The 27,074-nt window shown below is 54.6% G+C and overlaps 8 protein-coding genes across 8 annotated transcripts; 4 read left to right on the top strand and 4 right to left on the bottom strand.

Annotated features, from left to right (window-relative positions):
* Window positions 1–169: 169 nt before the first annotated feature.
* J4E83_008890 (uncharacterized protein) lies at window positions 170–3,019 on the top strand (the record flags this gene model as incomplete). The annotated part of the gene is made up of 3 exons (XM_049335783.1): window positions 170–552; window positions 758–1,540; window positions 1,588–3,019. 3 exons carry the CDS (start codon window positions 170–172, stop codon window positions 3,017–3,019), a joined length of 2,598 nt encoding a protein of 865 aa, XP_049185049.1.
* A 2,577-nt stretch (window positions 3,020–5,596) lies between these two features.
* J4E83_008891 (uncharacterized protein) lies at window positions 5,597–6,709 on the bottom strand (the record flags this gene model as incomplete). The annotated part of the gene is made up of 3 exons (XM_049335784.1): window positions 5,597–6,033; window positions 6,119–6,485; window positions 6,578–6,709. The coding sequence occupies 3 exons, from the start codon at window positions 6,707–6,709 to the stop codon at window positions 5,597–5,599; spliced, it is 936 nt and encodes a 311-aa protein (XP_049185050.1).
* A 649-nt stretch (window positions 6,710–7,358) lies between these two features.
* On the bottom strand, window positions 7,359–8,962 carry ERG13 (3-hydroxy-3-methylglutaryl coenzyme A synthase; the record flags this gene model as incomplete). Its single annotated transcript, XM_049335785.1, has 4 exons — window positions 7,359–7,496; window positions 7,551–8,629; window positions 8,700–8,802; window positions 8,903–8,962. 4 exons carry the CDS (start codon window positions 8,960–8,962, stop codon window positions 7,359–7,361), a joined length of 1,380 nt encoding a protein of 459 aa, XP_049185051.1.
* A 2,260-nt stretch (window positions 8,963–11,222) lies between these two features.
* On the top strand, window positions 11,223–13,655 carry J4E83_008893 (uncharacterized protein; the record flags this gene model as incomplete). The annotated part of the gene is made up of 2 exons (XM_049335786.1): window positions 11,223–12,514; window positions 12,563–13,655. 2 exons carry the CDS (start codon window positions 11,223–11,225, stop codon window positions 13,653–13,655), a joined length of 2,385 nt encoding a protein of 794 aa, XP_049185052.1.
* Window positions 13,656–14,213: 558 nt separating this feature from the next.
* Window positions 14,214–15,533, bottom strand: J4E83_008894 (uncharacterized protein; the record flags this gene model as incomplete). The annotated part of the gene is made up of 1 exon (XM_049335787.1): window positions 14,214–15,533. One exon carries the CDS (start codon window positions 15,531–15,533, stop codon window positions 14,214–14,216), a length of 1,320 nt encoding a protein of 439 aa, XP_049185053.1.
* An 860-nt stretch (window positions 15,534–16,393) lies between these two features.
* J4E83_008895 (uncharacterized protein) lies at window positions 16,394–19,278 on the top strand (the record flags this gene model as incomplete). The annotated part of the gene is made up of 4 exons (XM_049335788.1): window positions 16,394–16,430; window positions 16,542–18,023; window positions 18,074–19,116; window positions 19,165–19,278. 4 exons carry the CDS (start codon window positions 16,394–16,396, stop codon window positions 19,276–19,278), a joined length of 2,676 nt encoding a protein of 891 aa, XP_049185054.1.
* A 1,310-nt stretch (window positions 19,279–20,588) lies between these two features.
* On the top strand, window positions 20,589–22,205 carry J4E83_008896 (uncharacterized protein; the record flags this gene model as incomplete). The annotated part of the gene is made up of 2 exons (XM_049335789.1): window positions 20,589–20,698; window positions 20,750–22,205. 2 exons carry the CDS (start codon window positions 20,589–20,591, stop codon window positions 22,203–22,205), a joined length of 1,566 nt encoding a protein of 521 aa, XP_049185055.1.
* Window positions 22,206–24,282: 2,077 nt separating this feature from the next.
* J4E83_008897 (uncharacterized protein) lies at window positions 24,283–26,044 on the bottom strand (the record flags this gene model as incomplete). Its single annotated transcript, XM_049335790.1, has 3 exons — window positions 24,283–25,137; window positions 25,187–25,301; window positions 25,350–26,044. 3 exons carry the CDS (start codon window positions 26,042–26,044, stop codon window positions 24,283–24,285), a joined length of 1,665 nt encoding a protein of 554 aa, XP_049185056.1.
* Window positions 26,045–27,074: the final 1,030 nt, after the last annotated feature.

The following is a 27,074-nucleotide window of genomic DNA, read 5'->3' on the forward strand; positions in this document are numbered from 1 at the left end:
TACCCAGTACCGCTGTACACCGCCCGCAGCCCGCGCGCCTCAAGCCTGGAAGGACTCGGACTGCCTGCCCCGTTAAAGTCCTAGAGCAGAGTTTTCGCACAGTCGTTGCAGTGCGCTTGTTTAGGGCTAAGGCCGCTCGGAGCAGCCAGCCAGGACCCAAGTGATTATTATGACTTCACGCCCAACTGCGGACCCGGCAGACAGCTCGCTCTCGACCTCCCCCCAAAGCGACACGTACTCCAGCAGCCCGTCGCGCGCCAGCCTCAAGGAGACCGTCAAGATTGCGTCCACCCAAGGCCCCGCTGTCGATGCCAGCCAGCAACGTCCCGGACTAGTCTCTCGCGCCTCGGAGAGTTCAACCAGGACCATTCGACCCCGCCATCATCTACGCAACAAGAGCAGCAGTGTTGTTCCCACCGTCTCCACGCTCAACGTCGGCACCGCGCCCTCGACCCGCCAGTCCAAGTCGCACCCAAAATCAAACACCATGGCCCAGCACACCACGGGCACCTCGTCTGGCGCCGCCGACCTGCTTAGACAGGCCATGACACGGTAAGCGCATACTGACTGTCATGTTGATGCAACGCATTGCCACGCACCACACCACATCATCGCTTAGCTTGCAGCTGTGCAGAGTCCTGACGACGTGCACCCTCGCTCCTTCCCTACATTTTCTCTCACCACTCTCACACTCTCACACTCCCACACTCACCGCCACTTTCCTGATGCCCTCGTCATCACTGCTAACGCCGCACAGAGCCACCAACGACAGCAACGAAGACGGACACGACCAGATCGGCTCCACCAGCTCCACGCCACCGGGTGCCACGACACCCAAGCCCGACCCGACGGACAAGCGACTGCCGGGTATTCTGCACAGTTACTTTGGCCAGGTTCGTGATTCTCTTATGCCCTCGCGGAAGTCCTCCTCCACGGTCAACCCCTACCCCGCACCCGTCACTTCTCAGGTCTCGGACCCCCGAGAGAAGGAGCAAGAGTCAACCACCCACCCCAGCATGCTGCCCAGCCCCGCCCCCAGTGCCTCTTCCCGAACTCCCTCAACCTCGCAGTTGGCTGGTGAAGCGGAGAAGCTAACGCAAGGCGACTTTGCGCCGTTGCAACAGGCTACACCTCCCCAGACACCGCGCACCCGCTCCCAAGAAGCAAAGCCCGTGCCCTCGAATCTATCCCGCACCTCAAATGCGTCCGACGAATCCAAGGAGAGCAAGACGGCTCCCGTAGTGGCGCCCAAGGGCAAGCTCTCAGTCACAATCTCTGAGGGACGGGGTTTGCGACCCAGCACAGACCCCTACGTTGTCTGCCAATTCCAATGGGCTGAGTACATCTCAGACGGGCCTAGGCACGATGAGTCGAAGCGACCGCCCATGCAGATGAAGCGAACCGAGAGCCAGATGGGCACTCCAATGGCCATTCCCATGAAGAGCCGACAGAGCAGCAACAGCGGCCACAGCTCAGATCCTAGGGAGAACGGCTCCCTGGAAGAAGTGACGAGCCCCAAGTGGGAGCACGAAGCCATGTTGTGAGTAGCTCCTTCTCTTCCCCGTGTGGTGATGCTGACAATCGTAGTGACGTTGTGGGCGACCATGCCGAAATCGACGTCTCCGTTTACGACCGCGCCAACGGCGAGGCTTTCCTCGGCCACGTCCGCTTCTGCCCAAACCTCGTCGAATACAGCGAGCCATACGACGGCTGGTTCCCGCTAGAGCCCCGAGAGGGCGAGGGAGGTGTTGTCACCGGAGAGATTCACCTAAAGCTCAACTTCCAAAAGGTCGAGAAGAAGCACTACGGTCCCGAAGACTTTGAGATTCTCAAGCTCATCGGAAAGGGCACATTCGGCCAGGTCTTCCAAGTACGTAAGCGGGACACTCGCCGCATCTACGCCATGAAGGTGCTTTCGAAGAAGGTCATCGTGCAGAAGAAGGAGGTGGCACACACACTGGGAGAACGCAACATCCTCGTCCGAACGGCCATGGCTGATTCGGCATTCATCGTTGGACTCAAGTTCTCTTTCCAGACACCCTCAGATCTATACTTCGTTACTGACTACATGTCGGGAGGCGAACTCTTCTGGCATCTCCAGAGGGAAGGCCGCTTCCAGGAGGGTCGTGCCAAGTTCTACATTGCAGAGCTTATCCTTGCCCTGCAACATCTGCACGAGCACAACATCGTGTATCGCGATCTCAAGCCCGAGAACATCCTCTTGGACGCCAATGGCCACATCGCCCTTTGTGACTTCGGTCTGTCCAAGGCTAACCTCACCGAGAACGCCACCACCAACACATTCTGCGGAACCACAGAGTACCTCGCACCCGAGGTCCTTCTGGACGAACACGGTTACACCAAGATGGTCGATTTCTGGTCGCTCGGTGTGCTAGTCTTCGAGATGTGCTGTGGATGGAGTCCTTTCTACGCAGAAGACACCCAGCAAATGTACAAGAACATCGCGTTCGGAAAGGTCAGGTTCCCCCGGGACGCCCTCAGCACTGAAGGTAGGAATTTCGTCAAGGGACTTCTCAACAGGAACCCCAAGCACAGGCTTGGTGCCACACGCGATGCCGAGGAGCTCAAGGCTCACCCCTTCTTTGCCGACATCGACTGGGAGGCTCTGGGCAAGAAGAACGTGGTACCGCCATTCAAGCCCAAGCTCAAGGGAGAGCTCGACGTTTCCAACTTCGACCCCGAGTTTACTAATGCTCTCAACGGTGCTGGCTCTTTGAACGCCCGCGCGGCTGCCCTGGCCTCCGGAGTCAACCCCGCATCCACGCCACTGTCACCGACTATGCAAGCAAACTTTGCTGGCTTCACCTTTACCGACCAGAGTACAATGGAGCAGCAATTCGGAAACGACAGACAAAGGACCGACGCCCTGGAGCGAATGGACGAGGATGAGACGGACGAAGTCAACTGGGACCGACCTGCTGGACGCGGAGATAGGATGTCCGGTATCGTTCCCAGCAACGAGCACGACGTCTTCAACCAAGGCCAATTCGATGTATGATGAGCACATGCTCATACACGCAGCCTGCTCTTCTATACCTAGGTTCCTCCAGGACCTGACAAAAAGTTTCTGCTTTGTTCTATCTTACCGGTACATGGCGGTACTATTCGTATAGTCTTTTCTTGGATACCCGGAGCCTACCACACAGGACTTGGACTGCGTTCAAGTCCTTCACTAATTTGCCCCATCGGTTGCTGCTGTCACGACCTCACGCATGGTCATTACGATACAGCCTGTGCCGACAAGGACCTGACACAGCGTCCGACTGATTACGATTACAAGATTTCCCAGAATGAGTTCAAGTTGCTGCGGTCTCCCACGCTACAGTAAACACGATGTTTTCTTTGCTGGGCTATGGGTTTGCATTGCGCTGGTGCATTGCTTTCGCTTTTTCATCCAATGTGGGAGTTCTTAATGGCACTATGTCGAGTTCAGGCTGTTTTTTCCCGTTCTTTGTGCATTATGCGCGCGTATCTGCACGGGTTTTTCTCTTTTCTTCTTTCTGCGAGTTCGGCATATATCTAACGACATGGATTCATACGCATCGTTATATCGAGGGGATATGGATCGAGTGGTATGATGGATATGGGCGAGCCTTTTTTGTACATAAAGATATGAGACATTAAGTTTACCTGTTCACATCGTCATCCTGGTGGCACACTTACTATTGATGTCATGAACACGTCTTTGCGCGTTTTTTGGTTCACTCTATGCCAACCACCTCTTACCCGCTGTCGCTTCCTCTCCAGGCTCATCCCATACCTCCATCATATCCAACCACTCCAACGCAAACGCCCCCACAATCCTAGCCCAATCCCTCACCGTCGCCCCGTCCAAATGCTCTCCATCATCCTCCATCGTATGCCATACCCCCGGAAACGGACTGGGTATCACATGCAATATCTCCACGCCCTTCGCCATGAACGGCAGATGGTCATCCGAAATCCCCCCATGCCCCATTGTCCCATTTACATCCGGTAAGAAGGGTGTCGAAGGAGATGATTCCAGCAGGTTCAAACTGCGCAGTCGGGACTCGACGGTGGAGAGGTGTACATACGCCCAATGGGTGGTGGGAAAGTAGGATGGGACGCGTGGGTCTGCGGAACCGAGCAGGTCAAGGAGAAGGAAGAGGCTGATTTGCGAGAGGGGAGTGCGGTTCTGGTAGAATTTTGAGGCGGGAGAGGGGGGGTTGAAGGTCGTGGACCAGTGGGTTGCTAGAGCCCTATATATTCTTGTCAGCATACTATTCCATGGGTTTCCTCTTTCCTTCTTTCCCAAATATGAATTGAGACGGATCGAACGTACCTTGCTCCATAGAGTGAATCACTATCACTCCACGTCTCAAACGCCTCCTCGCCGTCTAAAAACACGATTTGGATACCCATGTCCATATCCACGTCCCCGCCCTCCCCCAACGCGCTCATCTCCTCGTACATCCGCGTTATATGCGGATCCAGCACGCTGGCCACATACATCAACATGGCACACGGCGCCGCACTATCCGTCGCCCCAATAAACCCATCCGGATGCAATTTACTGTCATAGTGCGCAACAAGCGTGAGCAAGTTCGATTGTCCCGGTGCGACCCAAGGTGGTTCTCTCCGCGCGATTAAATTCGCAAAGGGGAGGGGTGTGCTGGATGTGGGGGTCACGGAGGTGCTGTTTTGCCAGGTTAGGTTCCAGGCTGGTAACTCTTTTGTGAAGTAGGCGTAGAGGTGTTGTTGCGCGAGGGTTTGGCCTGGGGTGCCGGGGACGCGCGGGATGAGCAGTGGGGAGAGGAGCGTGCTGTTCTTTGCGTCGAGGGTGGTGTTGGGGGAGGGGAGGGCGCGGAGGAAGGCGTCTGAGAGCGGTTTGTAGGCACGTGTTGGGGTGAGGGTGAGGAGGAGGGGGAGGAGCGTGGCGGGTAGCGTGAGGAGCATCGTGGGTGGTCGGTGGTGGGTGTCGATGGGGGAGCGTGTGCGGTTCGGAGTGTTGTGTACTAGAGGGCGTGTCTGTACGTCGAATGCGGCGTGGAATCGCGTCGTCTCGCTCGCGGGCGCAGAACTGGGAGCTGTCTTCGAGGTCCCAACAAAGACTGAGTAACCGTACGAGGTCGCACCGCGAAGGATATGGAGACGAACAGCTAAGATCCCTCCTTCCAAAAGTGCCAACCTCTTTCTCGTTCTCCTCAATCCCCTTCCCGTTTCATCTCACTCCCGCAGTCTCGAGTGAAACGTTTGCGCAAGGTGGCCCTACTCCATCAGGCAAACACCGAAGAGCCATGAAGCGCGGAGCTGAGCCATCGTGTTGCGTTGCGTGCGTCAGTTCGGGTCCCTGACGGGGCCATGGACGCGGGATCCCTGTCGCGCACGTGAGCTGCACGTTCATCTTATCTGATTGATTGTGTGTCTGAATGGGGAAGTGCTGTGATGACGGAGGATCTAGCCGTTCTGGGCGGGGTCGATGGTATGCATGTCAGATGTCTAATCAAAGAGCTCAAGACGGTATGCGCTTAGGTTTGGACTTGGTACAGTTGATATATACTCATGTTCATATGATCGCTACACGTCCAACGTCTCCGGTCAAGTAAATACTACCCTACAACTTCGCCTTACCCCCCTCACACTTCACCAACGCCCTCCCGTTCGTAAGCACCGTCTTCCCGCCCTCAACCTTGACCACAAACCTCACCTCCTCGAACCCATCCTGATCGCGATCCCCCGTCCTCCACATCTCCGTAATCAGTTTATCACCCGGCTTGACCGGCGCCGCGAACCTCGCCTGGAACTCCTTGAGGTTCTCAGGCTTCGATGCACCAAAGGTCTTGAGGATGGCATGCGCAGACATATTCCATGAGAACAGGCCGTGGATGATGGGGCCGCCGAAACCCATTTTCTTGCCTGGCTCCGGGTCCGCGTGCAGCGGGTTGTAGTCGCCATTCAGGCGGTAGAGGTGGGCGGTTTCCATGGTGGTTTGGTGGATGTGTGTGTTATCGGGTGCGCGGGAGGGAGGGGGGTAGTTCGGTTGCTTGGGGCCTGTTGTGCGTTAGTCTTATGTTACACTGTCATGCCTACTCCATCGCGAGCACGACCAGGGTTCAAGGAGAAGGGAAAGAAATACCCTTCGGACCACCCCAACCACCCTGACCAACATAGAAGCCACTGCCAACAGCTCTACTATACGTCTCCCCCGTCTTCGCATCAACAAGCCTGTTCTCCGTCTCGACAACGGTTGCCTTGCCCTTATCGTATACACCCAGCACCTTGCTTCTGATCTCGAACTTGCGGCCTTCGCTGCTCACGGGCAGTGGCTTGAAGAATTGTATCTTGCGCTCGCCGTCGAGGACGTGCTTGGTGTCGAACTTGGGGACGCCTTCGATGGGCTCGGCATTGCTGCGCGCGTAGAAGTCGATGACTTCTTGGTCCGTGTGCTTGAAGGGGAGGATGATGGGGTAGGTTGGGAAGGCCGCGAAGGATGGGTGCAGTTCCTGAGGGTGATGTTAGAGGTGTTGGATAGCTCGGGGGATTGCGCTTGGGATGTATGGTTCAGGCGTGTGAGAGCTGTGATGGAGTTGCTTACGTAGAGAAAGTGCAGCTCATCCGGGTAGGTTGCGCCAATGCTGTTCGCGAAGAGCAGGAGATCGCGCTTGAGCCAGGACACCTCATACGAGGGAAACTCGAAGCCGACGCCGGGACCTAGTTCTTTGCCCATGATGAAGTTGGTAATGATTACACAATGTGTTGGGTATTGGAAGTTTGTACTAGCGATGCGCAATTGCAATGCTCAGATCAAGGGAAAAGAAGCGCAGATGTTGTCGTAAGCTTCAAGGTTCGCAGCGGGGCGGTAATCGCGACGCGGAGCTGAAGTTTGAGCCGAGGTACGATTCGTTCATCCATGGTCAAGACGAGAAACCCCCCAAATGGATTAGTATACATCAACCCTGTTCAAAGTAGATGAAAATGGGTCTTGAAATTCGGCGCCGATGTCGGTATGGATAAGACTTTTACCTTGTTGTGGGACCATGGTAATGTTGTAAACATCGCATTAGTCTATCTACAGTGTCGATGCCTCATTCAGAAGCCAATATTAAGATGGCACGACTCTTGTCATGCCACCATGCAGATCTAGACAATATACATGTGATCCTTCCCATCCCTATCATCCATCGTAAATGTTCGTGTACCACGACTCCCACAACCCTGCGGTCGGCAAAGTGGGGCCACTGTCCCATACGCCAAGTGTGAAATAATGCAACCTTTTGAGTCTAAGCTGAATCATGAAGATGACTCCCGCAAATGCTCAGAATGCAAGCGAAGGAAGAAATGAAGTTGTGATGGGTATAATGCGGCAGACAAGGCGTCTACTGCTTGACTTCGTAGGAGCGGCGGAACATGCCGTCGACGCCGGTGAGGTAGTAGGTGCCGGGAACGATGGTGTCAACGCTTCCCTTGGGGGTGAAGTCCTTCTGGAGGTGAGCCTGCTCACGGAGGTTGCACATCTGGCAGAAATGTTAGTGGGATGTTCTGTAGCAATCTAGAATTCGAAGACTTACCTCGTCGTAAACCTCAGGGGCGACTACACGCCTCTTCTCGAGACGGTTTTGGATGTCGAGCTGCTTAGCAATGTTCTCGGTGCTGCCCTTGACAGTGAAGGAGAACAGAGATGAGGCCAGACCACTTCCGTAACTGAACATACCAATGCGCTTGCCCTCGAGGTCCTGGCTGCTGATGTTGGCGAGCAAGCTGCACAAGCTACCGTAGACACTGCCGCAGTACATGTTACCGCACTGGGTCGGGACCTGGATGCTGGGCTGGACGCGAGCCGCATAGCGCTTCTTAGCAAGACCCATAAAGGTCTTCTCGACGGTCTTGTCGCTGACAGAGGTGGCGTAGTCCATGTCGCGAAGCTCAGCGGGAACCTCGGCGAAGATGGGGTTGGAGGGGTTGGCGAGATAGTCGTTGTAGAGCAGACGCGCGTACGACTTGGCGACGAGCTTGCAGGTAGGTGCGTGGAAGGCCATGTAGTCGAAGCGGTCGAGAGCAGTCTCGAGCTCGCTGCTGCCGTTTACACCGTTTCCATTTTGTTGCGACTTGAGAGTCTTCTCGCGCTCATTGTAGGCCTTGTAGCAGGCGTCGACAGCCTCGGTGTAGCAGCGGACGGAGAAGTGGCCGTCGACGACGGGGTACTCGCTGGTGAAGTCGGGCTTGTAGAAGTCGTAGGCGTGCCTGATGTAGGAACCGCGCTGGCCAGCGTCCATGACAATGGGCGCGTTGGGGCCAATGAGCATGGCGACACATCCAGCGCCACCAGTCGGGCGAGCGTTGCCCTTCTTGTACAGCGCAATGTCTCCGGCGACTACGACGGCATCGCGGCCGTCCCAGGCCGACGACTCCATCCAGTTGACGGAGTTGAAGAGGGCGTTGGTTCCTCCGTAGCAGGCGTTGACAGTGTCAACACCCTCGATGTTGTAGTTGCCAGACTCCTCGAAGAGCTGCATGAGCACAGACTTGACCGACTTGGACTTGTCGAGCAGAGTCTCGGTGCCGACTTCGAGGCGGCCAATGCTCTTGGGGTCGACATTGTACTTCTTGAAGAGCGAGGTGACGGTGGTCAGGGCGAGCGAGTAGATGTCTGGGTTGAGCACCTGTCAGTTCCTCTTCGGGGTACACGGGGTCGCGCGAGCAGAAAATCTTGGACTCACCCTCACGGTCGTCGCAGAAGGACATCTTGGTCTGGCCGAGGCCAATGGTGTATTTGCCCTGAGAGACGCCATCGAACTTCTCGAGCTCGGCCTGGTCAACGCACTGTGGGCGAGTTGTTAGTGCGTGTTGGTGTAGAGGGCGTAGTTGCAGCGGGCGCATGTCCATTGGGACGGCGACACCGCCCACGACAGCAACAACGTACCTGGCTGGGGAAGTAAAGCTCAATGGCCTTGATACCGATGTTGGAGGGACGAGCAGCCATGATTGCAGGAGTGTATAGTGTTGTGTGAGGAGCAGAAAGGGAGTGCGTTGGCGAGGGAGGGGAGTTCACCGCCTTAAGTACTTGACGAGTAAATCCTACGCGACAATGGCAAGGTGCAGTTTAGTAGCGGCAATCAGTTTCGTGGCAATGCTAGCACGCCGTGGGTACAGGGCTCCAAAGGGGACAAGTAACGGGTTTTGTGCAGACCTAGCACTCAACAATCCTAACAGCGGCCCACGCGCTCCCAGTGTTGTGTCTGCTAGTCCCTGAGATTTTCGGTACATTCTTCTCGGGGCATTCAGGGTCTGGCTGCGAGGCCGGCGGCATGGCGGGGCATTCGTCTGGCGAAAAAGAAACGCCTGCATGCCGCCTGCCTCGCTTCGTCCCAGCTGCATGCTCTGCGAACGTATATCTTCACTTCACTTCACTTCATCGCGCCCCCAGCATCGTGAGTTGGCCCTTTTCCACCGGGCGGAGGACGTACTCCCTCGACGGCCTATCGCCGTGCTCCTTGGCATGCAGGGATTTACTAGCTAGTCAGGAACCATCAGCCCATCACAACAAGTCCCCCCTAGCAACCTCATCCGCGATACTCGACAAATATGGCTACCTACCCTCCAGCCAGAACACAGCCTCCACAGCATGCGTAATGCCGCGTCACTATGCTGCGGTATCTGTGTTGGATGAAGGACGGCAATATCTGACAACATTAGACGAGAAGGCCGTCATTGCTTTGGACCCGAGTTGCCCATTGTGCTGAGGGCATCACACATCAGTAGAACTCGGCCGAAAATGAGGGCATTCGCGTTTAGCCAGACTGCTGCCTAGATTCCCGCGGTCGCTATCTACGACCTACTTGGTGGGCGGGATGATTTTGATAGGTAGTAATCCACCGAGATCACTTGGCCCCTTCTATGGAGGACGGTATCGTAAACGCATATAAACTCTAAGTTCAGCTTGCAGTTGTGTTCTCAGACGATCAATGACAAAAAGCAGTTCAGGAGCATCCCAAGTCGGATAAGGGATGTCAAGCACGGCCCAGACTTCAACTGACGAATGGAATCGATGCAAGTATCCGGGAGCGGCGTGGGGATGAGAACAACTGACGTTATAGGTACGTCTTTTCGGGTGAATTGATATCCCCATAGCCGCATGTCGGAGCCCAGGCTGAACCTTGAACTGCATTGGGCGAACAGGCTGGGCCATCCTAGGCAGTCCTCGCCGTTGTCGTCATGGCCGAAGGTTGACATGGGCTCCCCGATGCAGAGCATAAGTACATAAGTACCATGTGCCCGGTTCGCTCTTCAACTTAATTCTCTACAATGTCGTATGGTGACAGGGCATCAACTCCCCTATCCAAAGCTTCTTTCTAGGAGCGGGAGCGGAGTCACTGACGATCAGGCGGATGACAGCACACGGGACCTGAGCAGCTCTGAGCAGAGAGATCAATCTGCAACAATAGCTACCTTCATCGTCTATGACAACGAGTCCTATATCGTCAACACGTATTACAGTTCGGGAAGCCATGCAGAACCGAATGTCCACCAACATGTCGATGTCGCGGACCAGATGACAGCCCCAACCACGATCCCGGATGCACAATGTCATAGTCGGGCATCGTGCCTAATAGCTGTTTTAAATATGTTCTGTCTGATCAGAAAGAAGCACTTTGCCCGACGGTAGGGAAGATGGGCCCGGGTCAATCGATTGATGGCACATCGTAGAGCCCGCGATCCCGTGCATGACGCTGAGTGCACGTGAATATGATGCAGAAAAGCGGCAGAGCACATGAGGTGAGGCCAGGTCGTCCTAAAGTAGCTCTATATTAATGCGAGAGGGGTGAAAATGAACTCGCAGCGACTCAAGAACGACGGGAGGGAATTAAGCGCAGAAGGTGCAGGTACATAGCAGAAACTAAAGTGCACATGTCAGAAGCTTGATGGGCTGGTCAGAGAGCCGAAGGATGCGATGTCGAAGGGGTGCTTATCGATGTTCAGGCTTGGGTGTTCGCCCGTGCGCCGTTTAGTGGCGCCAGCGTCTCAGGACAACCTCTGCCAAACCTGATACACCCTCTCGACCCTACCAACGACACGACACGACACACGCCAATTCTCGCCACACTCGCTACCCGCGCGACGCTCATCGCTACCGATCGCGCACTACCTCGATTACTTCTTTGACGACACGCCTGCTTTGCCATCGGGGAGGACTGTAAGGGGGACCAGGAAGGGCCTTTGGGGCTCAGGGACCGTTCGGCGTCATGGACCGACGCAGCAGCGACAACAACGAAGCACCGCGCCAGCCGAGCAACCCCGATGTCTTTGACGACGACTACGAAATCGACCCCGACGAGGATGATTTCATGCCCTCCGTCTCGGATGGCTTCCGACCAGCCAACGCGAGCCAGCCCTGGCAGGGCGACCGCCAAAATCACGACCGGATAGACGCGCTGCAACGACAACCATCGACATCCAAGGCGCCCGAGAATCACCAGAGCGACCTGCGAAGGACGGCAACGCGAAATAGCACGGCCAAGGTGCGGGATTCGATGACGCAAGATGGTGGCCGACCGCCCCTCAACCGAGGGCCCAGCCACCACAGGCCCCTTGGACATCGCGACTCTGTGAGCTCTGCGGGATCCTTTGCGACGACGAGCAATTCCGAGAACCCGTTCGAGACGGGCCCGAGCCACCCATATGGCATGTACCCGCAGCTATCAATGGCACGGCCACTGAGCGTAGCAACAAGCTCGACAGAACGCCAACCGCATCGATCAATGTCACTGCAGCGGCCGACACATCCCTATGCCATGTACTCGCAAAGCGGCATTGTCGACGAAGAGTCACCAGACGAGCCAGCCCAGCCACCTCCACCTCAGGTCCAGTCGACTATTCCCGTGGGATTCCCGGGCCTGAACAATGGTTACCACAGAGTGCTTGGGCCGGATGGCGAGGAGCAGGATATTATCGGACCCGACGGACACACCGAGCAGCTGCCACCGTACTCGAGATATCCAGAGGAAGGACCCACCAAGGCTTCTTTGGCAGCCGAGGCAAGCGCGTCGTCGCGTGTCATACCCGCGCCCGTCCAAGTTGACGCAGAGGATCCTTTCAACACACCCGCATCACCAGTCTCGCCGCTGAGCACTACCTCGTTCTCGCCACCCCCTCTACCTGCCGTTCCTTTACTCCCGTCCGTCACACCCGCCCGGTTGCCACCCCAGAGACCGGAAACCCAAACCGGCAATCTTGCGGCTACCAACTCTGCCGCTACACAAAGCAGTACCGTACCAGCAGAACCCTCTGACTCGTCCTCTGCATCTCTACTGGCGTCTGAGAACCACTTCTCGGAGAAGGCGGAGCCAGTCGAAGGCAAGGTCAGTTGGCGTAAGAGGAAACTATGGGGAAGGGTGCCTATGGGCGTCGCGCTTGTGGTTCTTGTCCTCATACTAGTATTCTCTGTCGCCCTCGGAGCAGCCATTGGTACCTTTGCTGCCAAGAAACACAATGATGATGACGACCAGAATGAAAATGGCAGCCCTCATGAGGAAGCGTAAGTACTCACGATCCATCAACGAAAACATCTACTAACTCTCGCTAGACAACCGCAGGTTACGGGTCAAAATGGATCTCTTTTCGACGCCGTTCCCATCTCAACACCGTCTGGCCTCTTGCCGCTACCAACAGGATCCTTCGCCCTTCCTCTGGGCTTACCGCAATACGGACAGTCGGGATGCTTAACACAAGCAAATCAGTATTCTGCATGGTCATGCAGGATGACTTTCGCTCCGCTTGTCATAACTATCAATGATACCGTCATTGGTGGTGAGATTCAACAAGTTGCGTCCATGGGTAGCGGACCTTCGGTGCCGTCGAACTCTATACTATATGGCCTCCAGACTCCTGTGCTTGATACCAAGCCGATGGAGTTGGTACTTGATTTGGATTTCAAAGCCTACGGTCCAGCCTATCATTTTTCTGCTCGATACGATAAGCTAGTCATCTTGTCACCCACCGAGCTCAGTACCGGGTCAGGACTCTCAAAACGACAAGATGAGAAATACAGACAGCGCTTCAAGGTTCAACCTGGTGATACGCCCTGGTATTGCTATTGGAACGAGACATACATCGAGGGCTACATCTACGCTGACGACAACTCGACGGCAGCCACATTTACCTCGTTCCCTACCCAATGGCCCACGCCTACACCCACGCCCGACCCAACCGACGATGCGGCTGTAAATGTTGCTGTCGCTGTGCCGACTGAGAGTAGTGTCTCCACCAGCTCTACACAAACTACTACAGCGTCTCCAACAAATTCCCCTGTCAACCTGGCTGCCCCGTCACCTGTTCGCGCTCGAGATTCCGAGTCAGATGCTTCTTCAGCCCCTCGCATGGCACCTTATCCCCGGATCGTCAAGATAGAAGAACGCCGGCTCCCTGGGGCGTCACAACCATACTGTCAACAGATGCTCATGCTCGATAACGGCGAGATAGTAACATCACCTAGCCCGAACGACAGCCCAATCAGAATATGGCTACAAGAGTCAGATCCCAGCTACGAAGAGTACTTTGCCGCTCAACCTTCGCAAACCATCACATTCGACAGGAAGAGCAAGCGCGAGAACCTTGTTGATCTTCAACGCCGCGTGGACCCTGATGATGCTTGCCACTGTCAATGGATGTTCAAGTAAACGACGAACCTGGTTTAGAGCGCTTCTTTTTCTTCTTGCAACGATGTCACAGCATGATTGTCGATCTCATTTCTTCTCCACACGGGTATTGGGTCCATTTCGCCTGTTTGGTGTTCCACGGCGTTTTGTTAATACTGACTCACGAGTCTCTACGCATCACTGGCATATTTCGGTTTCTTTTTACTCATCTCTTTTTGTCTAGTCAAACATGTAGCATGCTATGTTTATAGCTTTCGCATTTCTGTATCGTCTCTGGGACGGAAAGTAGGTCTTTGTTTTGGGGGCTACACTGGCGCATATTGTCGCGGCGCTGCTTCTGTATATATTGCCATGGGGGAGTTCAGAACCGCGAGTACAAATTTCGCGTGAGTTCATTATTGGAAAGGGATAGATAGAAGAACAACATTAGTTATATTGTAAGGGTTTCTATTGATGTTGGTACTGTGATGCTCATGCTGATTTAACAGCAAACGTCAACAACACCATGAATGCTGTCTAAATGCGTAATCTATTCTATACAATCTAGTTTCGCTGCGACCCAACAAAAGAAGTTCGCAATCATGCCTCCAACCCCCTCTCAAAAACCTTAACCCCAAACTTCCACACCTCATCCACAACAAACCTCTTCTCCCCGCCCTCAGTCTCCTTCAAATCCAACACACACAAATCCGCATCCGCGCCCTCATCCAAACAGCCCTTGACACCCTCCAACCCCAACATCCTCGCCGGCGTCTCCGTAACCGCCCTAAGAGCCTCCGGCACCGTACTCCCCGTCCAATTCAAAAAGTTACTAACGCAATCCACAAGCTGAATGCTACTCCCCGCAATCTTGCCGTTCTCCTCAAGGGTGAGAAGGGCGCCTTGCTTGATAATCTTCGACCCGTTCGTCCACTCATACGTCCCATCCGGCATACCCGCCAACCTCATCGCATCCGTCACCAGCACCAGCCCGTCTGGATGCGCGTTCCACGCTATCTTTATAGACGTGGGGTGGAGGTGTATGCCGTCTGCTATAATACCAAAGTATGGTTTGTTGATTGAGGAGGAGGGTGTGCCCAGCAGACCGAAGATACCAGGGTTACGGTGGTGGAGGGGCCGCATGGCGTTGAAGAGGTGCGTTATCATACTGCATCCGGCTTTTATTGCGGATTTCGCTTCTTCGTAGGTCGCTTCTGAGTGTCCGATTGAGACGCGGATGCCGGCGCTGGTTAGGGATGGGATGCTTGATAGTGCGCCGGGGAGTTCGGGGGCGAGGGTGATTAGGGAGATGGGCGAGGGGGAGGTGAGGTTCGAGGCCCCGTAGCAGGATTCTAGGCTGCTGATGGAGTCGTCTGGGGTGCGCAGGACGGAGGTGTTGTGGATGCCGTTTTTGGTGGGGGAGAGGAAGGGGCCTTCGCAGTGGGCGCCCAGGGATTCTGATCCGAGCGTTGCGTCGCGCGTTGTGCCTGAGGGACCGAGGAAAGGGAGGGCAGTTTGGTAGACTGACGGGAGTTGGGATGTCAGGGTTGGTAGGTAGGATGTTACGCCTGTTGCTACTAGACTCCTGTTCACACGCGAGACACCTTTGGCGTAGGCTGATGCGCCGCCTTCGCGGTCTGAGGGGATTACGGAGAAGTCGAAGCCGTAGGCGCCGTTTAGTTGCGTGTCGATGAGGCCGGGGGAGAGGATGCGTCCGCCTAGGTCGACGATTTGCTCCGGGGCGGTGCGGTATGAGTAGAGAATTTCTTGGCCGTTTAGGATCTTTCCGGTGGCGGAACTGATCCAGAGATCTTGGGGGACTAGGGCGTTGTTTTTTACGAGGAGGCAGTTTGTGAACTTTATCACGCCTGATGAGTCCTCTCGTATGGGGGAGTCGGGGATTGGCACGATTGAAGGCATCGTGGGTCGTGTCAAGAGGACTAATGAATAAACGAAGCTTGCCAAGTATAAGAATAGAAATATAGAGATGTGATTCAGAAATGAGAATGACAGGATGAATTGGATGGTTGCTATTGCGCAGGCGTGACTCAACAACCGTTGCAAAGGATCTGACGCCTACCTACTACTTCTATCGCAAATGCATACCTACGCTCATCTTCCTACGATGATACCATTGAGTCATCACGGCCGGGCAAACTTGCCTTCCATGGCTGGTATCGTTGCCGTGGAGCGCACGCTGTAAGACTGCGCAAGGTGACTGGATGTGGATTCCGACGTCGTGAGATCGAGGTAACACAGCGATGATCATATTCCGCCGAAGAAACCGGATGCATCGCGGTTGCATGTGAGGTGGCATCAGAGTGGATGTCGCTGATAGCAGAGGGACGAGGATGGTGTAACGACGGACGGGGGTGCATGCTTCTAGCGCCTCGCTAATCACGTACCCCAGCCGCGAACAGCGTGAATGCTACGGTGCCATCCTCCCCATCTCCCATCCACCATTACCGATCTGCGAGTCACGCCGGCGGAGTCTTGGTGCCCACCCGGAAATCCCACGTCGCATCCACAGACTTCATTGCGACGCGACGCGACCGGCGCTGTCATTATGAGCAAGGTCGAAAACATGGACCCTGTCTGGGATGACCTCGATAGGTGAGCTTCGCGTCGGGCGCATTTCCTCCCCTCAGGCTTCCTGAGTTTTGCGCAATGTGACCACAGGTCAGGCTAACTTGCCCGTGATGCAGGACTATGGTGGGTCGCTTCCGCCCATGCTGCGACTGGATTCGCTGACAAAGGTGCTGTAGGGCCAATTGTTCATGATGGGCTTCGATGGCACCTCGGTCACTCCTCACATTCGTACCCTGATCGAGGAACATCATGTTGGCTCCATACTACTTACTGCCAAGAATTGCAAATGTTGGTAATCCACCTTTTTCGGTCTGTCACTGTCAGGCTGACCTGTCATAGCCGCCGAAGATACTACTGCGCTTATCTACGAGCTCCAGAAGATTGCCCACGATGCTGGACACCCTGTTCCGCTGGCCATCGGCATCGACCAGGAGAATGGCGGCGTCAACAGTCTCTTTGATGACATCTACATCCGCCAGTATCCTAGTAACATGGGAATGGCAGCAACCGGCTCCACGGACCTAGCCTTTGAAGTCGCTAAGTCGACCGCACAGGAGATTGCTGCATGTGGCATCAACTGGATCTTCGGGCCATGTCTGGACGTACTCACGAATGCGCGCAATCAGCCCCTTGGAGTACGGACGGCTGGCGATGATCCTCAGGAGGTGTCCGCCTTTGGATGCGCCTTTATGGCAGGCTACAAGGACGCCGGCGTGGTGACTTTGGGGAAGCACTTCCCTTCGTACGGCAATCTGGAGTTTCTGGGCTCAACACTTGACGTGCCGATCATCACGGAATCGCTAGAACAACTAAGTCTAAGCGCTTTGGTTCCGTTCAAGAAGGCCATCGAAAGAGGTCTTGATTCCATGATGGTTGGTGGTTGCGCCATGTCCTCGGCGGGGCTTAACGCGATGCACGCGTGTCTGTCAGAACAAGTTGTCGACGACCTTCTTCGGAAAGATCTCAAATTCGACGGTGTAGTGGTTTCCGAGTGTCTAGAAATGGATGCTCTCAGTCACAACATCGGTGTAGGCGGCGGCACGGTCATGGCAGTTAACGCAGGCTGCGACGTAGTCCTCCTATGCCGGTCGTTCTCACTCCAACAAGAAGGACTGAAGGGCCTCAAGACCGGCATAGAAAGCGAAATGGTCTCGAAGGAACGTATCTTCAACTCACTCAGACGTGTGTTAGCGATGAAGAAGAAGTGCACATCCTGGGAAAAAGCACTGAACCCGCCAGGCATCAACTACCTGGAAAAGCTACAGCCTTCGCATACCGCACTGTCAACGAAAGCGTACAACAGCTCCATCACAGTCGTACGCGACAAGAACAGGCTTCTGCCACTGACAAACATACTCGAAAGCGAGGAAGAGCTTCTCCTGCTGACACCATTAGTGAAGCCTTTGGCGGCATCCGCTGCATCACGAGCTATATCCGACGCTGCCAATGGGGCAGCGGGTCACTCGCCCGAGCCAGCTGCTTGGGACCGGAGTTCTTCAGTCATGAGCGGAGAAAGAGTCTTCAAAGAACTGGGTCGTTCTCTTGCTAGACAGCGCAACGGACGACTGCTTCACACATCGTACACCGCAAACGGTGTTCGTCCAGTTCATGAAAATCTTATCAATCGGGCGAGTGCGATCATCGTACTCACGGCTGATGCCAACCGGAATCTGTATCAGCATGGCTTTACCAAGCATGTCTCGATGATATGCAATATGCAGTATACGACTGGTGGAGAGAGGCGTGAGAAACCCCTCATTGTGGTCGCAGTCTCATCGCCGTACGACTTCGCAATGGACAATACCATTGGGACCTATATATGTAAGTCATGTCCGTGTCCAAATGGAGGTCAGACAAGCTAATCTCATCAGGCACTTATGACTTCACTGAGACTGCACTCAACTCCTTGGTCAGGGTACTCTACGGCGAACTCTCTCCCTCCGGAACGCTACCAGGAACCATCAGCAAGAGCCAAAAGCTTCACCCATCCAAACAACATTGGCTAGTCGAAATCTTTAACGAAGAGCGAGACAGTAATGCTCTGGACACATTGGTCACAGCTGTCGCGGAAGAAACGGCACCAAACCAACGGTCGGAGATGTCGAGTGCAACTTCGAGCTCATTCATTCTGCATCATCCAGAAGTGGAGGAGTCACACTTTGTTGTTAGAAACAGCAGCACACAAGCTCTGTACGGCTTCTGCTCAACGTACTTCTTCAAGGCTACGGGCACTGGTGTAATTGGAGCTTTGTTCGTCGACCCAGCAAGGAGAAAGCTCTCCATCGGACATTCCCTACACAATCGAGCTATTCGCACGCTACTCCAGAAAGAAGGTATCAAGAGATTCCAGCTTGGATCACGCCTGCCAAGTATGTATCTAGGAATCCCAACCGGACACGGAAACGAGCGGAAACGGCTCCGATCATGGTTTGCACAGCTAGGCTGGGGTGCCGCACTTTCCCGTCCTGTCTGCAACATGGTAGCGCGCAATCTGCAGACGTGGAATCCACCGCCTGGCATGGCGAAGAGTCTAGCGAGCGCAGGCGCACAGTTTGATCTTGTGTACGGGTGGGACTATGCGGGACCGATACTCGACCATATCAAGACGAGCAACCGCCAGGGTCTAGCAGAGGTGTACAAACTTGCGCTTACGGACCCGACGGCTTGTGGCATCATCCGAGCCAAGCGACCAGAAGACGGTGCGTTGGTGGGCACTGTTGTGCTCTACAACAACCACTCACGACTTGCCGAATACATACCCCCACTGAAAGACCTGAACGAGGCAGCTGGAGGCATCTCTTCGCCCGTCATATCGCCTGGCGTGGGAGAGTACTCGACACTACTGCAGGGGCTGATCCTACTCGGCATGCGACAGATCAAGCAGCTGGGGTGCAATGCATGCTTGCTCGACTATGTAAGTAGCCGTCTAATCTTGGTCACGGCAAGGTACTAACTCAAGTAGATGGACGGAGACGGTAACTTCGACGGCTTCTCGGCAATGGGCTTCGATGTCATGCACAACTTTGAGGAAGTCAGCTGTGATGCTGCGACCTGGACTATGATCCCGCCTGCTTGATTGCTCGGTACCTCTGCCAGATACTCATGTTCCTGGCTACTTCGGTTAATAATGTTTTGGTCGGTGTTTAGGGGTTATTTTGGGTGCGTGTGCTAGTTGCTTTTTGCTCTCCGGGACTGACTGGCATCCCATTGGTTACTTGTATCGCTCGTACCATGATCTGATGTCATACCATGCAAGCACCCTTCAGGTCGTGGGCCGTATGTACTCGGATCGGATGGTTTTCTCAAAGGGTCCGTCGGCGTTTCCGTGTACCTCGTGCTTGTCCTGCATGCATACCGCAGGATCATAGTCCCAACCATTACACCCAAAGATCAGCGGTCTCACGCTGCAGCCCGTGGTTCTTGATGTTTGCAGCATCAGCTCTGCCGTCTGATTCAGTCTCACGGTCGCTGAAGGCCTCGAAGGAGCTGCCCTTCCGACGCGCTCACTCGGCTGATCCCGCCCTGTCGTAAGGCGATCCGCGAGCTTTGGCCTGGTAGAGCTGCTGCGCCTCTCCGCTATCGAATCGATAGGCATGGCAGATTTCGATAGACAAGCATAGAATGCAGACACAGATGTCCTCCCGTATAGGCGACGTCGGATTAGAGGTGCTGAAGGCTTTCAGGGTTATTTTTACAGCTGAAGAGCGGGTCCATAGCTAGAGTAGGAGACGCCACTGGGGGGATGGCGTAGGATGATCACCGTTCGGCTTGACCCTTCGAGAAGCCCTACCGAAGGAGTCAGCGTGCCAGCGCTGTGTGTCTCGTAGATCATAGCAAAGATATACAAAGTGTGCCTGGGAATCTCTGGCATCGTGGCCTGGGGTAGTCAAGCTTATCCTTCCCGTCAAAATCGCCTACCGAGCCCCACAGCAGACGGGACCCTTTGTGCAGCGCGCCTATCCGACCGTGGCCAGAAGCGCATGTGATGCAGATGCATTGTCGCACAACCTCAGCAAGACAGCTACAGAGGCCATCGCTTGGTCTTGTTCCCGCGAGCCACCGCTCCAAGCCCTGCTGTGCGGTCTAGTCCGGTGTCGCTCCTCGCCGTACAGTGCCAGCGCGCACGCAGTCTCGTCCCCCATCTTCTCCGCTCGCTCGCCTTGCCGCATCTCTCCACCTCGACAACCCCAGAGCCCCAAGCGTTCCCGATTCACCACCACCACCCGCCGACGGCCACTCCCACGTGCCTTCCACTGCATCCTCGGTCGCGCCTTCCTCGTCGCCGCGCCATAGCTATTGTTGCGCGCATGCGCCGATTCGGAAGCGACCTCTTCCTCGACCCGGGCCAGGCTGCACCAAGCCATGGAGCACTTCAACACCAACACCATGTCGTACATACCGCTCCAGACCGTCACCGGCCCCGACCAGCAGATGGCCATGCCGCTGCCGCTCCAGTATGACCAGCGCTCCAACTTCGACGCCGAGACCTTCATTGGGTAGGTGCAGTGCGCGACACCTGCCTGACAGCTACTGACATGTTTGCGCAGAAGCGAGGACGCCTACTCGACATACCACCTCCAGCAGATGCCCCCGCAGCTCAAGCGCTACCCCAGCACTTACGAAGACCCCTTCTCCGACGTCCAGAGCGGCTACGAGCAGTCGATACACCCACACGATCAGAATGGCGTGCCTGAGAGCCCCAGCATCGAGAGCAACAACAAGCTCCTCAGCTTCTCGCTACCTGTCGTACCGTACACCATCCTCACATATGCTATGCAAAGGGTGTCAATATCAATGTCGGCACAGCTGCACGGCATGTTCTTTCTGGCCGAATCACCCTGGGCAACCGCAGCTGATGTGCAGGCGCCGTCGGAATTGACTTGCTACCGGAGGAACCTCTTCCAGATCACCGGCACCATCACGATTCCCCGGAGTCTGCAGTTCCTCATGACCGACCAAGGCGACCAAATACCGATTCTTGGCCAAGAACTCACCATTTCCGCAACCGAATCACTCGAGGGCAATCCCGTAAAGATAATCTCGGTCCCGTGGAAGACGCCGGCCACGGGTAGTACATCGACCGAAGACAAAACTGAGAAGGAGCCACCGACATATCCACTCGATCTGTCGACCGGACAGGACATGGACTCGGAGTATGTTAGTTTCCCTATCAGTTGGAAGCGACTGCAGTTCCGGATAGCGACTGCAAACAATGGGAGGAGGAAGGAGCTACAACAGCACTTTGTTGTGCGATTGAAGGTGATAGCAACTCTCGCTAGTGGTGTCAAAGTACCAATATGCGAAGTACACTCTGGTGCAATTATCGTGCGAGGAAGAAGCCCGCGCAACTTCCAGGCCCGCAAGGACCTGCCCATCAGTGGCGGTTCAACAGCACGCAAAGTGCACACTCCACAGCAACCCAGCAGAACGCCAACTGGCGACACGAACCAGCACACCCCGAAACAAACACCCAACCCACCTGCGACATCGTCCAAGCCCATGGACTTACTCCAGATGCCATTTGAGTTCACTGCAAACGAAATGCCGCCCTCTCCAGACTTTGACTGGAAGATACCAGCAGGCGCCATGACAGCGATACCTCCCGATCCGCCTTCATCCCAACTCCAACACGCCACACCCTACGCCCAATCGACACCCGAGATCTCACGAAGCGTGCCCCCGCATCGCGCATCTATAGCCCCCGTCACCCTTTCCCTCACGGATGACGAGCCCCAAAAAGCACCGTCACCTAACGACCATCAAAGAAAACGCGCGACACCCATGCGGCCTCCATCCTTTTCAATCGGCATCATCAACAGCCCTGATGAGAGTGCTGATCTTCTCTATGAATACTTCCCGCTTGGTCTGGACGACTGGATGCCGCCCGTTGATGCTGTTTATCGTCCGCATGTTGTTCACCATATCACGCCCTTTCCGCAGGACTCCAAGGCAGATGCAGGGAAGAGTCGGTCGAAGAGGTACTTTTCGGATGCCTGGGGTTGAGGGTTGGTGTTGTAGGTTCTTTTTCTTTGTTATGATACCCTTTGCGTTGATTCGTTTGGATCATTTTGTAATACTTTTATGAGGAAAAGATTGGTGGTTGATATGAAGAGCTGTTTTCAGGCACAGAAGAGTCTTGGGTTGGGGATTTTGGGACATTGAATAAGAGAATGCAGGTACAAAGCTGGACGTACACCTGCGCTAGGACTGGGCGTTCACCTTACCATCATGGCACTCTGTGATTGATATCTGAATATTGCTGCGCCGTCATGACACAGGTGAACGCACAGTCCGTAGCACGACATCTTTTAGCCTACCATCACATCTCTTGAACCTTATACGACGGCGATACTTACCCCTTCTCGGCACGTTATTATTATACCAACTTGTTCTCATGTCACATTATTCCCAACTGTATCGATATCCACGTATTCATCACACGTCTCCTGATGTTCACTCGGCCTTTCATCTCTCGCGACACTTTCCCACTGGCGCAACGTCACCTCGTACATGCCGTCTCCCTGTCGCTTACTCACTATGAGTAGACACGATACACAACATCCACACTGCAGGAATGTAACGATAGCAACCCCATCAGCACCTCGTCAGCGATCGGCGAGGTAGTAGACTACAACGTTCCCGTCGAAGAAACATGACATCTACATGGCACATGTCACATCGCATCGCACCCACAACCCCAGATCTACCGACCTCGCCGACGTGGTTGTAGTTACAGGTATGCATGAGTACCGCGCACTGCAACGCCACCGTTACCGTTACCGTTACCATCCACCCAACTCTACTGCAAACTGCAACATACCACTCTACGCGCATCCACCCCTCATCGTTGCCGACGTCGTCTTGCGTCGTGCCGCACCGTGATGTCTCCGGGCTTGGTTTTCGACCGAGTTCGGGGTTGACGTTGATGTTGGTGTTGGGGTAAGGATTGGAGTAGGATTAGGATTGGAGAGGAGGGGTGGAGGAGTGTAACAGTAGCATTACATTGCATATGCCAATCCCCATCACCACCACTACCACCATTACCATCGTTATCAGCGGAAGAAATGCGTCTTCCGACCGGCCGAACATCTACCGTGAGAAATGCCGAAGATACAAACAAACCCGAGACTTCCGTGAGAGGCGGGATGTTATGAGATAGATAGATGGCGTTTATCACGATGTAGTATTCGGGATACAAGACTGAATTGATAAAGACTGAATTGATAGCGCATGCCACCATACATACTCCCTTACCCTCAAAAAGGGTAATAACTAGCAACCTCGGGAAGTGGGTCCAGCATCCTTCTGAACTATTGCGCAATTTCACAGTTTGCAGATTTCGCAGTAACGAGTACCCACCACGTGCGCTTATCGTATCTCTTACCCTAGCATCCTGCTACCCCTACATCCACATACTGCCTATCTAGGATTCTAGGTTACGTTCTCGAACCCTACCCTGACCTTTCGGTTTTCTTCGGTTCCTGGGCAGCGGGCGGAGACTCGGTACCGAGTTGGGTTTGGTCTGCCCCGTTTTGTTTGACAGGGGTGGAGACTGGCAATAAGGGTGGGTGGGTAGGAGGCGCGGTGCGTTGTTGGTAGGCAGGTGGGTAAGGTAGGAGTGGGCTTGCGTTTGGTGGAAAGATAGGGGTGGAGGTTGATTACGTACGATTATCGTATTTGGGTGTTCTAGAAGGACGGGTGCCGGTTTGTGGTGTTGTCTGGATTTGGTGGTTGAACCCGTTGTTGCTCGCATGCTCTTCCGTCTGTTTATCTAAGAAGTCTGCATCACGTGCTGAGCATGAAGAATGAGGGAAGTTGGATTAGAACATGTTTCATTAGGTCGTGCGCAAGCTCGAGAGCATGCGATGCCATGTATCCTCAGAAAACGCCAAAAGGGAACCGTGTAATGAAGCTCCCCGTATGCTCTTCGTAAAGGTCTCCATGCTAGGCTGTAAAGTGTTTCTAAATTGGAAGAAGAGAGAAGGAAAGAAGATCTTGAGAATGTATGTACAATGATGTTGCTAGAAGGGTATGAAATGCAAAGGTTGCAGGACGCAATCCCAGCGTCGTTGCGGAATGCTCACTGTCCCTCAAGACAGCAGACAGAAACAGCTGCACCGTAGATAGCCGACTCAACCGCAATCTCCAACGAAACTGAATTTGGTTCCGCCCCAGATGCAGCAGTCAACTCGTGAAGGTGCGACTGACATAGCTCTCTGAAATAGGGATACTTTTCGATGACAGAGCCGTTGCAACCGATGCTCATCCGACCAGCGGATGCAGGTGTCAAGCCCTCTGACTCCGTTCTTAGCGCCCATAATGCGTGAATACCGGTGGCGAGGAAAGCGGCGGCGCGATGCGAAACCAGTTGCGAGACCTGGCGGACGAACTGGATGTCGTTGTAGGTGGGTGGCTTGCTGAGAGGGTGTTTGGACTGGAAGAGAGCTGTGGCGCTGGTCAAGTTCTTGGAGTCGTCCATCTCCATGGCGGCGATAGTACCAGTGTCGAGGGTGTAGGTCTCAGCTAGCTGATCGGGAATTTCTCCGCTGAACAGGCCGGCTTTCTGAACGGCTTCTACTAGGATCAATCGAACGATCTCTCCGATGTATCGACCACTGATCATGTGCTCGAAAGGTTGGAAGTCGGGTCGCATGTGCGCGTCGTTGAGCTGGTCGTCCCATCTTGTTGTGGGGAAGACACCTTTGCCGAACATGCTGCACTCGGTGTTGACGAGTACGTGCGTAGCTTCATTTAGCCATTGCTGTGGGTAGCCCTTGTACTTGGTAGTCGCAAGTGATGAGACGGGCAGGTGTACAGATATGTTAAACCCAGTCCCTAGGATTACGGCAAAACGCGTCGAAGGGTCTTCGTAGGCACGTGACAGTAAGGTCGCTGATGAGTCGTTGATGATAGAGTCCATGTGTACGGGCAGGCCCTTGAAGGCGTCAGTGATTGCAGATTCTGGGTGAATAACAAAGTCTTACCCTCTTTCTGCATGGTGCCATGATCAACTCGCTCAAATCTTGACCAAGAACACCCTCTGTCGCAAGGAACCCTTTTCCCATGGCTAGTAGATTTGCGCTTCGACTGGATGTTTGCCTGGAAACAGTCAGTCAATGCAATACCGCACACGTGGTGGTAACATACTCAACAGGAAATGACCACGCCAGACCCATAGGAAAGCTCCTCGTGTCGGTTGAGTTTCGCAGAAGAGGATCTGCAAGCGCATCCTGAATCTTCTCGGCCATCCACTCAAAGAAGTCGTTGCCTCTTCTTTGCCTGACCTTCTCGTCGATCTTGTAGCTCTTCATGACCACGATGCGCATGTTCTTGGCGTCTGGTTGTCTACCATTCAGCTCCACCAGTGCGATACGGAACGTTGAGCCGCCGACATCGAGAGCCAGATATGTCCCCTTTTCAAATCCAGAAGGCAGCTTGTGGTTGTATGAGGGCAACATACAGATATCGCTCGACTGCAACTTGGGGGCGAACTGCGCCTGCAGCCTCGTAGACATGTCCAGCATCTTGGCAGTTGCGAGTGGTGCCTCTAACAGGCGTTGAATCTCGCGAAGTAGGTCGTCCATTGTGCGGTCGTAAGTCCTGAGTCCATCCCGTACACGTCTTCGTGAAGTTGATGACGGGAGCACAGAGTGCAGAAGCGATGGTAGCATGGTGATCCTGTCGAGAGCCGCGAGAAGCCCCTCCCAGAAATCAAGCATGAATTGTTTGTACCAGCAACGATTGTTGTTTTCGATTGACGCTTGATGCAAGTCACGAGAGCTGTTTGACTCTGGAACGAGGGTGACGCGGCCGCTCTTGCGCTTTAGTCGAAGAGGTGGCATGGAGGGGCACGGGGAGTCCGGCAGACGGTGACGATGGTATGACTTGCGAACGAATGTTGTTTGTAGACGTTCTATTAAATCGCAAAGCTCAGCGAGAGTGTTCAAAATCTGAAAATGTCGTAGTGAACGGAGACTAGACGCGGGCCGGGAACATTAGTGAACCGATGTCGCAAAAGGCTCTTAAGCATAGTTGTATGGCTTGTCAGAACATCAAAGAGGTTGTATCCACTAGCGAACGTAGTTAGGTATTGCTCCGGGGACTGGTATGCGAGGCCTGCTGCTGGGGCACGGCAGGCAAGCACGTATGGGCGATCGCGGGGGCCAAAGAGGAAATGGAAACAGGGAAGGAAGCCGGAAGGGCCTGATGTATTGGCGGTGGGCGGCAGTCAACAGCGTGTCGCTGGCGCCAGGCACGCTGGATGGATATGCGGAAACATGGCGTTGCTGGCATGTCGAGGGTTGGTGGGGTCTCGTAGAAGTTTGACGAGCGGCCATTGCTACGGTACGGTTACATCTGCTGGGCGGCGACGTCCACTAGCGCATTGGGACGCGAATCCTGCCGTAAGCGTTTACGATGGGACTTCGGTGGACGACTTAGCCGCGGTATGATTCAACCATATTGCAGGCTTTATGCGCCGGTGGCGATCATCGCAGAGCTTCACGTGGGCTCCAAACGGAGCAGCCAGTAAGACCAGACGGCGTTTGATGCATGACGAGCGGAGAGCACGTGCCTCCCGCTGTCTAGTGCCAAGGCTCGATCAGATCTGACTAGCAACTTCGCGGCCGTTGAGTCTCTGAATACTTTCAACCCCAATGGAGAGTTCAACATTAAAGATAGTCTATGTAGCGCTTACTCAGCGCACTTAGGCTTCCTGCATGATAGCTGCTCGAGCATCATGGGAATAGATGACACCACATACCTAGCGCACTTGCTGCACGACTCCGTTGTAACCGTCACTTACCTCGTGGCTCTCCTCGGCATGTCGATCCCGCGAAGGTGGATTCGAGAACTCGTGAGGCCCCGTTGAAA

The sequence above is a fragment of the Alternaria metachromatica genome (genome assembly GCF_023757995.1).
Source record: "Alternaria metachromatica strain BMP 0045 chromosome Unknown scaffold_28, whole genome shotgun sequence".
In the NCBI taxonomy this organism is placed as follows: Eukaryota; Fungi; Ascomycota; class Dothideomycetes; order Pleosporales; family Pleosporaceae; genus Alternaria; species Alternaria metachromatica.